At 35.4% G+C, this 11,724-nt stretch overlaps 1 protein-coding gene across 1 annotated transcript; it reads left to right on the forward strand.

Annotated features, from left to right (window-relative positions):
* The first annotated feature begins 244 nt into the window (after positions 1–244).
* On the forward strand, positions 245–10,577 carry LOC123702415 (complex I assembly factor ACAD9, mitochondrial). The gene is made up of 9 exons (XM_045650166.1): positions 245–1,040; positions 1,821–1,982; positions 3,084–3,227; positions 3,913–4,063; positions 5,093–5,244; positions 6,313–6,428; positions 7,384–7,541; positions 9,188–9,259; positions 10,202–10,577. The coding sequence occupies exons 1-9, from the start codon at positions 374–376 to the stop codon at positions 10,413–10,415; spliced, it is 1,836 nt and encodes a 611-aa protein (XP_045506122.1). The 5' UTR covers positions 245–373; the 3' UTR covers positions 10,416–10,577.
* The last annotated feature ends 1,147 nt before the right edge of the window (positions 10,578–11,724 follow it).

Raw genomic sequence — 11,724 nt, forward strand, 5'->3', positions numbered from 1 at the left:
TAATATTTATAAAAACCTTTCCAATAGACATATTTATAGAAGTCAGAAGACAATAATTTTTTTATATTCTTCCCGAATGTAATTAATGATAATAAAAAATATTTACTAGATGTTTTGTTCGTTTTTTTAACTTACCGTGAATATTTTTATCGATTATTTTTAAAAGAAATCATCACAGGATTCCATGCATACGAGTTGTCCAGTTTCGAATTTTATTTTGACTTTGACATCTGTGTCGTGAGTTTGACATTCATGTTCATGTTAACCTAAAAAAAGTGGAGTTCTATTACGTGATTATTATTGAAAATAAATACGTATCATAATTGAAACCAATAACAATTCATTACTCCTAAGTGCTTGAATAAAATAACAAATGACCACAATGAATATCGCATGTAGATTATCTGCGCTGCCGTATCAAAATATTCGGAAAACTTTTTTTAGAAAACTAAGAATATCGGCATTTAATTATGATTCTGCGGGCACTACACAACCGAAAGTACAAGAAGAGAAGTTTGACTTTGAAGACATCAAAACGATAGAACGCACGGAGCGCAGAAACGCAAAAATAGAACCTTTCATGAAAAATGTATTCGTATCACAATTCAACCGCGAAATGCTCGAATACCCGGAAATTCTTAACAAAGAAGAGAACACAGAACTCGAAAGAAGATTATCGATGTTAGAGAAAGCGTTTTCCAATCCAGAAAGTACAGTGGATGACAAAAAAAATGCAATGAAAGACGCCAACATGTATGCGGCTACCGTCAGTTTAACTAACGGAGGTTTGGCGGCGAATTATACAGAACTATTGCGTTATTTAGAGCTTATAGGAAACGATCTTCAATTGGGACAGCAAATAAGTGACCATTGGGTGGGGTTGAATATACTTAAACTGGGTTTAAGCTCAGACGATTATATCAACATTATTGACGACTTGAAGACAGGAGATGATACAATTACTTTGTGTATTAAGGAGAGAATATCGGAAAGACTCGCTCAAGCTGACTTTAGATCAACTGCTGAATTGGATGATAATGGTAAATCAAGACTACTTCATCTTACTGATATATAAGGGTGTATTCAGAAAGAAAGCTTGAAACTTATAAGCGCTTATCGGCGCTTGTCAATGCTGGTTCGTTCTACACAAAGGAAGCAGGTTGAAGCAGACCAAGACAAATTTTATATGGCAGCGACCAGCGCTTGTTGAAGCTTGTCGGAACTTGTCGGCGCCGATCAGCGCTTATAGGCGCATGTTCATATATTGTCCTGCGCAGGTTACCAGCGCTGACAAGCGCCGATAAGCGCTTATAAGCGCATATAAGTTTCAAGCTTTCTTTCTGAATACGCCCTTATAGACATTAATATAGTTTTACTGCTGCTTCATTATAGAAAATAATGTGATATATCGATAATCAACATCAAATCATTATCCCAGTGAATTCATGCTCATTGATACCTGGTACAACTGATTCAGACTTTTTTACAAGTATATTTACAATTTATTTTGGGGAGCATCGAAGCGTCACTTGGAAGGACTTGGAAGTGATAGGTGTGAAGAATTGCAGATCGCGGGGTCTGGAAGAAAGTACTGGACTAGGCCAGGGCCCACTCGCGGCTGTAGAGCCTCAGATAGGATAGGATAGGGTCGAAGCATCACACGCGAAAACTAGCACGCTGTGATTTTTTAATGTTATTCAATTAAGACAATGTTGATAATAGTTTGACGATGAAAAATGCGCTACGCCGGCTCTAATAGTACTAACAGTCAGGAGCGACTTTGTTTTATACTATGTAGTGATATTAATCTCAATTTTCAGGTGTCTGGCACATAAACGGTGAGAAGATATGCACCAACACATCAGGATACCTTCTAACGCTATGTATTGTTGAGAACAATAGAATTATGGCGTTCCTCGTCCATCCCGGAGCGGAGGGAGTCATCTTTAAGGAAAACTTTGTGACATTTAATAATGTGCATGGTAAGATCTTAGATCTTAATCTAGAATAATAATAGCATAGGAATATTTATCCATTTGTTATGTTTGGTAAATTAACAATAATTGTAACGTAGTTTCACAACTTGAGCTACGTTAAAATTATTGTTAATTAGCTTTCAGCCCGCGGCATCGCCCGCGCAGTCAAAGAAAAACCCACATAGTTCCCGTTCCCGTGGGATTTCCGGGATAAAACCTATCCTATGTCCTTTCTCGGGTATCAAAATATCTCTATACCAAATTTCATGCGAATTGGTTCAGTAGTTAAGGCGTGATTGAGTAACAGACAGACAGACAGAGTTACTTTCGCATTTATAATATTAGTATGGATTTACCAAACATAACACATTTTCAACCCACTTCAAATAAGGAGGTTATAAAATAAACAATTTGCTATTTTTTTATGTTTTGTTACCTTTACTTTTACCTGAATGATAATTTTTTACTGAGTGAACAGTAGACAAAGGCAAAACAAAGTTTTTTTCGTTTTTAATATCGTACAAAAACTTGAATCTAAATTCAATTAACCTAACAACAATGTTTTATTTTTAAGTATTTTTTAGTGTTTGATTTTACGCGAATATGAATACATATAAAAATTGAAGATTTTAAACGCCTTAGAGTTAGCGCGCAAGAGCAACTTTTGTCTCCGTAACTATTTTGTCTCTCCCATCAACTGTATGGGCTAGTAAGAAAGGGCGCGCACGTAGCGACGCAACTCCCCATAGAGTTGATGGGAGAGACAAAATAGTTGCGGAGACAAAAGTTGCTCTTGCGCGCTAGCTCTTATTCATTATGACATGTCATTAAATAATATAATGAATAAATCGTGTTTAAAATCCGTTAAAAATATATAATTTTTAAATGTTTTATTTTTAACTAGCTGTGCCCCGCGGTTTTACCCTTATTGCTCCGCTCCTGTTGGTCTTGCGTGATGATATATAGCCTATAGCTTTCCTCGATAAATGGGCTATCTAACACCGAAATAATTTTTCAAATCGGACCAGTAGTTCCCGAGATTAGCGCGTTCAAACAAACAAACTCCTCAGCTTTATAATATTAGTATAGATAATATTTTTTCAACAGCAACACCGCTCCAACAAGCCACAGATAACCTACTAAGCAATGTGCTCGGCGCGAACCGCTTGCACACGGCAACACTGTGCAGGATCAGTTTGTTGCAGGCGATGAAATCGTGTTTGGACTATGTGAAACCTAGGTTCTTTAATGGTTAGTATTTTTTTATGTTAATTTATGGATTAGGTTATTTGGATAATATAATGTACTATAATAATCTTAACTTAATCCATACTAATATTATAAATGCGAAAGTAACTCTGTTGTCTGTCTGTCTGTTACTCTTACACGCCTAAACTACTGAACCAATTTTCATGAAGTTTAGTATGGAGATATTTTGATACCCGAAAAAGGGCATAGGCTACTTTATATCCCAGGAAAATGACGCAATCCCGGAAATCCCACGGGAACGGGAACTATACGGGGTTTTCTTTGACTGTGCGGGCAACGCCGCGGGCGGAAACCTAGTTTGATTTATTTTATTCTTAAAGCATTCAAATGCATTATAAATGAGAATTATTTTTCAGAAAAAGAATTTATCTTGAGGCGGGATTAGGGGAAATTTTAAATTTTGGGACTTAATAATTCTTTTTCGACCATTATGATTTTTTCTTACTTACGTATTTTCTATACCCAAAAAATTTAAGGCCTGTTGCAGAGCTTGACCGACCGTCAGTGCGTACGTCAGTCGCGCTTGTCATATGTATGGAAATTCATAAAACCGTTCATAGCTAGACCGACCATACGCACGCGTATTTCCATACAATATATGACAAGCGCGACTGACGGCAACCGGCCTAATTATTGTTTTAATCAATTTACAATAAAAACATTCCAGGCAAACCACTGTCCGAGTTAACCACAATACGGTCAGTGTTAGGGGATGCGCTCATACACACATACGCGTCAGAGAGTATGGAGTACTTCACCGCTGGCCTGCTGGACGGGTTCCTGGAGCCGGATGCTGAACTGGAGATGGCCATGTGCAGGTGATTGTAAAAAAAAATTTTTTTGTTAAATGTGGTGGTTTTTTAGGGTTACTTACCTAAAGGGCAAAATGCGACCCTATTAAAAAGCCTCCGCTGTCTATCTGTTAGTCTCCAGGCTGTATCTCATAAACCGTGATAGCTAGACAGCTGAAATTTTCACAAATGATGTGTTTCCGTTACCGCTGCATATAGTTCAGGATACATCGCCCATTTTTGCAAGTGACTACTATCAAGCTAATTTTCCGTTTGTAGCTTTATTTTGATGAGACGCCCAATAATTTCGTGTACGAAAGTCTCGATTGTGGTAGCTAACAGAGATAACAAGGATAAAAAATTTTGATTTGATGGTTCTCAAATATTTATTACTAACTGAATGAATTTTTTTTTGTTCAATCTCAAGATAATTACCTAAATTATTCGAAAAAATATTTGTCCTACAAAATCTATGGTTTGTTCAAAGAGTCCCCCTTTCCAAAGTGTATCGATAACGAGGTCATCATAAATGATTACTAACAAGCTGATTTTTTTGTTTTCACTTAGTTAATGTTTATATAATTCAACAGACATATTGTCCTCCAAATTGCGTAATAAATATTTGAGAACCATCAAATCAAAAAATTGTATCCTTGTTATCTCTGTTAGCTACCACAATCGAGAGTTCCGTACACGAAATTATTCGGTGCCTCATCAAAATAAAGCTACAAACGGAAAATTAGCTTGATAGTAGTCACTTGCAAAAATGGGCGATGTATCCTGAACTAATATAACAATAAATACAACAAATTAAATATTAAGGGGGGTCCCAATACAATAAACGATTCTACACATAACTGCCTAATTGATGTAGATAGTTGATATATACAAATCACAGCAAGTCAACGACTACTAACTACTACTACTACTAACTACTACTAACTACTATACCAAATTTCATGCAAATTGGTTCAGTAGTTATGGCGTGATTGAGTAACAGACAGACAGACAGAGTTACTTTCGCATTTATAATATTAGTATGGATTTTATTTACAGAAACTTCATAGCACACCACGCGCAGGGCATACTGCTAAATCTGCTCGCCATACCGGGGGTGGAAAAACAGAGAGAATGTCTACAGCTATTGGAGAACATGAGATCCCTCTCGTTCAGAGGGGAGACTGTGGACGATGTTAATCTTTTTATTGGTGAGATTTATATAATTTTAATTAAAATTAGTTTACAAATTTATAAAGAAGAGAAAAAATTCGATCACGAGGCAGGACTCAAACCCGCATCCTTTCACACCAATCCGGGGCGGATGGCCGACCAAATCGGCCACCGGTATAGATAAAATTCGTTTTTTTATGTAATTACTAGCTTTTCAACTGCATAGTCAGAGAGAAACACGCATAGTTACCGATGGATTTCCGGGATAAAACCTATCCAATGTCCTTTGTCAGGTTTCAAGCTATCTCTGTACCAAATTTCATCCAAATCAGTTCAGTGGTTGAGGCGTGAAGAGAGACATACAGACAGACTTACTTTCGAAGAGTTACTTTCGTATTTATAATATTAGAGAGTAGAGAAACAGAAGGAATGTCTACAACCATTGGAGAACATGAGATCCCTCTCGTTCAGAGGGGAGACTGTGGACGATGTTAATCTTTTTATTGGTGAGATTTATATCTATCTATACTAATATTATAAAGAGGGAAGGTTTGTAATTATGTATGTATGTATGGTTTTCACTTTTCACGCATAAACTACTGGACCGATTTCAAAAATTCTTTCACCATTAGAAAGCTGCATCTTCACTGAGCAACATAGGCTAGGTTTATCCCGGAAATCCCACGGGAACGGGAACTATGCGGGTTTTTCTTTGAAAATGCGGGCGAGGCCACAGGCGGAAAGCTAGTACATATAATAAAATCGTAGGAAAGTCAAAACTTCACGCCTCAACGAATGAACCGTGTTGGAAATAATTTGGACTACAGAGATAGCTTGACATAGGATAGATTTATCCGGAAAATGCGACAATTGTAATATTTTTTTTATTATTGCCATATTGTTTTATTAAATACTAGCTGTGCTCGCGGTTTCCCCCGCATTGCTCCGCTCCTGTTGGTCTTATCCCTGCTTATTTTTCAAATCGGACCAGTAGTTCCTGAGAATAGCGCGTTCAAACAAACAAACATATTCTTCAGCTTCATAATTATATTGGTATAGATTTATCACTTTATATTTTTTAATTATTTTATAATATTATTTTTCAGCTCTCCAAGGCATACACCACGCGGGAAATTATATGGCGACGGAGATCAAGAAGATACGGAATCCATTCTTCAATCCGAGTTTTGTTTTTAAGAAAATACTGGCGAATAATTCTCAGGTTAGTTACAAATAGATAAATTAATAAAAAAATTTCGGTGTCCCCACTGTTGGTATACTAAGCTCAAAGGAGGTTATAGTTTTGCATACGCTCAGTACGTAAAAAATACTTATAAAATTCCAGACACAGTTTTTTTTTTCAAATAGATGAATTCTTAAAACTCTATGTGTACACCCCTAATTAGCAACCCGCTCAACTTTGCCACCCGCACGTGAGCTATCGTTTAAGATTATGTTTTGACATGAAAAAATACATGAAAAAATTTTGACGTAATTTTTTTGTTTAAGTATTTTTTACGTGATCAGTGTATGCAAAACTACAAGTCCCTTCGCGCTTAGTATACCGATAGTGGGACACCCTGTATATAAAAATGAAACCCATTTCGCGTTGTCACGGCATCACGTGTGAACGGCTGAATCGATTTCGATAAATGGTATTTTTTATTATATTCCTTGAAGTACGAGGATGGTTCTTATGTAGAGAAAACGTAAATATGTACCACGGGCGAAGCTGGGGCGGACCGCTAGTATTTAATAAAATTTAAAAAGAGTCTGTGCAAGCATTTTGACCAAGCATTTTCTATTGAAGTGAAACTCAATCGCTCGAAGGTCGCGTCATGGCAATACCGTCACGTCATGGAGTAAGGCGACGATTTCGGTATCTTTGAAACTTGCAAGAAGTTTCACTTCTGGCACGTGTGCTCGGCACACACTCTTTTAACCGACTTCAAAAAAAAGGAGGAGGTTATCAATTCGGCCGGTATTTTTGAAGTGAAACTTCTTTATCGGGGTTGGAAAAACTCAAACTCAAACTTCTGTAAAGTTGCATATAGTAAATTATTTTTTGAGAAATAAGGCCATAAAGAAGTTTTACTTCTTACGTGTGTACGCTAGTACACGCACACATTTTTTTTATTTTTTTTGATGTATTTATATTTTAAAACGTTTATTTCCAGGAATCCGACAATCCAAAGTTAGATTTGCACTTGGCTGAACACTTACATCCGACCCTTAAGCCTGGGTCTGATAATTTGGAGTATTGCGTCAAAAGAATGAGATTCGTTTGTGAAACTATGTTAGCGAGACATGGTCTAGAAGTGGCTACGGCTTATACGTGAGTTATTCATTCATCTATACTAATATTATAAAGCTGAAGAGTTTGTTTGTTTGAACGCGTTAATCTCGGGAACTACTGATCCGATTTGAAAAATTCTTTCGGTGTTAGATATGTATGTGATGTTGTTCATTTTATTCAATCATTTGTGAATTCATTCAATCCTTCATTACGTCATTTGTTCATTCACTAGCTTAATCTGTTCAGTCTTTCGTTCATTTATTCATTCATTCAGTTATTAATTACTAAAATCTATCATTCGTTCATTTCTAAAAACCTAACTCAAATAATCTAGAATATTGTGGGTTCGTTGTTTCATTTTTTATGGATTCATTTGTACGTTCATTAAAACACTATTTTTTTGGTTTATTCATTTATTCGTTCATTCATAACCTGGTTCTGATAATTAAGAATATTGTGTCAAAAGAATGAGATTCGTGTGTGAGACTATGTTAGCGAGACATGGTCTAGAAGTGGCTACGGCTTATACGTGAGTTATTCGTTCATCTATACTAATACTAGCTGTTGCCCGCAGCTTCGCTTACGTGGAAAAGATAAATTTTCATGGTATAAGTTTTCATCCCCTATTTTACCCATTTAGGGGATGAATTTTCTAAAATCCTTTCTTAGGGGACGCCTACGTTATGACATCTACCTGCATGCCAAATTTCAGCCCGATACGTCTAGTGGTTTGGGCTGTGCGTTGATAGATCACTATATCAGTCACCTTTTGAGTTTTATATATATAGATTACTAGCTTACCGCCCGCGGCTTCGCCCGCTTTCTCTAAAACTATTTGAGATTTAAACTATCCTATCTCTCAAGTTGGATCGAACTGCACATGGTGTGCGAATTTTATTATAATCGGTTAAGTGGTTTAGGAGTCCATTGAGGACAAACATTGTGACACGAGATTTATATACATATAATAAAGATAAAGCTGAAGAGTTTGTTTGAATGCGCTAATCTCGGGAACTACTCGTCCGCTTTGAAAAACTCTTTCGGTGTTAGATAGCCCATTTACCGAGAAAGGCTATAGGCTTATATATATCATCTTGCTAACACCAACAGGAGCGGAGCAATGCGGGTGAACCGGCGGGGCACAGCTAGTTCATTGATAAAGATAATCTAGAATATATTAGAAAAGAAATTAGTAATAAAAGAAAAAGTTTTGACTTCGAGACTCTTCTTAAAGTGGGTACTCCTAATATGGGAGTTATTTATTCATTCCTTCGCTCGTTCGTTCATTATTTCATTCATTCGTATAGATATGTTAACTAAAATATGATGTCGAAAGAATGATAATCGTGTGTTAATTAGTACATTTTCTTCCCTTGAAGCCCTCGAGACTAATATTTTTTTTTATAATATCTTTACATACTTTTCTTTCGATATATTATAATGTATTTAGATTATTTGGACTTAAATTTCTAATCACTACATAGTATAAAATAAAGTCGCTTTCTCTGTCCCTATGTTCCTTTGTATGCTTAAATCTTTAAAACTACGCAACGGATTTTGATGCGGTTTTTTTTAATAGATGGAGTGATTCAAGAGGAAGGTTTTAGTATATAATTTATTAGTTTTTAGACAAAGCGGGCGAAGCCACGGGCGTTAAACTAATATTTTATAATTTCCCATTACAGAGAATTATCCAGACTGGCAGAAGCGGCAACAGAAATATTAGCAATGACAGCTGTGCTTGGCAGGGCTTCTAGGTGAGTTTTAGTTTGTTTGTATCTACAGAATGGATGCACTGATGTTGATGTAACTTTGACTTCATAAGTGTCAGAGAATGGCGTTTATTTCTACAAAACTGCTGAACTGAATTGGTAAAAATTTTAAATTTTAAAAGTGTGAAACATACTAATGATGCAAAAATAAGAGAAATAATCCATACTAATATTATAAATGCGAAAGTAACTCTGTCTGTCTGTCTGTTGAGTAACAGACAGACAGACAGAGTTACTTTCGCATCAGAATCACGCCTAAACTACTGAACCAATTTTCATGAAATTTGGTATGGAGATATTTTGATACCCGAGAAAGGACATAGGCTACTTTTTATCCCGGGAAAATGATGCAATCCCGGAAATCCCACGGGAACGGGAACTATGCGGGTTTTTCTTTGACTGCGTTTTCTTTGAAACCTAGTATTGTATATAAAGAAAAAGTGCGATTTGATTAAAAAAAATTACCTACTTCCATTATAACTTAGTTATTATCACTCTTTTATTGGCTTCTTAAGTTTCTATGAAAGGGACTCCTTTCGACTCGATTTTGAGCCACTTTTAACCTTGTACCTTATCAAGGATCGGTGACAATATCAAAATTTCATGAGTTATTCAAGCAGTTTTAAGTTTGAAAAAGTCTATTTTTAACTCTATACTAATATTATAAAGCTGAAGAGTTTGTTTGTTTGTTTGAACGCGCTAATATCGGAAACTAATGGTCCGATTTGAAAAATTCTTTAGGTGTTAGATAGCTCATTTATCGAGGAAGGCTATAAGGCTATATATCGTCACGCTAAGACCAACAGGAGTGGAGCCACACGGATGAAACCGCGCGGCACAGCTAGTATTGAATAAATGGACAATGTCTGAATAACATTTTTCTGTTTTTTTTTAATAAAATATTAAAGTATTTATTACTTGTTTCAGGTCATATTGCATAGGCGTAAGAAATGCAGAGACAGAAATGAAGCTAGCGGCATGTTTCGTGGAAGCGAGCAAAGACAGGACGAGAAAGTTGTTAAATGACATCGTAGATGGGGAATATTTAAATTTAGACCATTTTAAAGTGCAATTCGGCAAGAAAATGGTAGAAACCACGGATATTGTGGTAGAAAGACCCACGGCTAGGGTGTTTTGGTAGATTTTGGTAGTAAAGAGGGGGGGATATAAAAATGGGGGGTTCAAAATATTGTATTTCGAAAGAGATTTTCAGTTAAAAATATAGTTTTTTTTATTTATTAGTAATAAAAGGTTCGAAGCATATACTTAGGTATATCATGATAAAATACGACATGTGTCACTCGGGGACTGGGGCGGTTGCGGTGAGGTTTTTTCGTTACGGAATTTCTCGATTCGGTCCCCGCGCTCAAGGCCCGCGATAGAAGCTATGCAATAGCTTAAAAATTATTCATCTTTTTTCTAATATGTATTATTTTTTGTTACCAAAATACTCGATAATATACCGATTATCAAGTTACATACCATTCAAAAACATAATATTAAATTTGTTTGTAATATATGTAATATTGTTTTTTTTTACTTAAAAATAATAAATGGAAGACAAGGTGCAATAATTTTGGGTACCAAATAAAAATATTTTTAATTCCATTGAAAATCGAATCCAGAACCTTTAGATTATAAATAACTACTAAACCAGGATATATAAAGAAACAATCGAAAAGCATTTCCCTTTTTGCGCAGTTGGGTAAATATATATCCTTACTGAAATATTTAATTCGATAAAAATGTAGTAAAATATATATTATTAATGTTAAGTTGTACATAATTTGTTTTAATAAATAATTTTAAATGTTCATTTTGTTTTATTTTTTACCTTATCACTTACATACCTAGTATAAAACAAAGTCGCTTTCTCTGTCCCTACTCCCTATGTCCCTTTGTATGCTTAAATCTTTAAAACTACGCAACGGATTTTGATGCGGTTTTTTTAATAGATAGAGTGATTCAAGAGGAAGGTTTTAGTATATAATAGATTAGGTTATAGACAAAGCGGGCGATGAGGTACATATATTTATTTATACTGTTACCTGCGACATTGTTAAAATTAAACTTTTGTTGTAAAACCACGGTAATTATTATAAACAGTAAACAGAATCTTAAATCTGTACTATTCTCAAAAAAAGCCGAAAAACAGCTGTTCCGATATGTATGTTTGGCGTAGAGATAGATTAAATTCTGGGCACATATCCAATGCGAAAGCGGTGGACGCAATCTAGAATGATATAATATGAATTATTTTCATAAATATTACATGAAATAATTCCAAAAGATAGTAATTTGTATAAAAAATAATCGCCAAATATGTTGCTCAGTGTAAGGGCTTATCCACCAATAATGTGTGAAGAATGTGTTAGTAAACAACCAATCATATCGCTTCATTTAGTTTTAAGTTTCAAGCGTTTAGCGTTTGAAGCGATACTATTAGTTAT

This window comes from Colias croceus, chromosome 23 (genome assembly GCF_905220415.1).
Source record: "Colias croceus chromosome 23, ilColCroc2.1".
Taxonomy (NCBI): domain Eukaryota; kingdom Metazoa; phylum Arthropoda; class Insecta; order Lepidoptera; family Pieridae; genus Colias; species Colias croceus.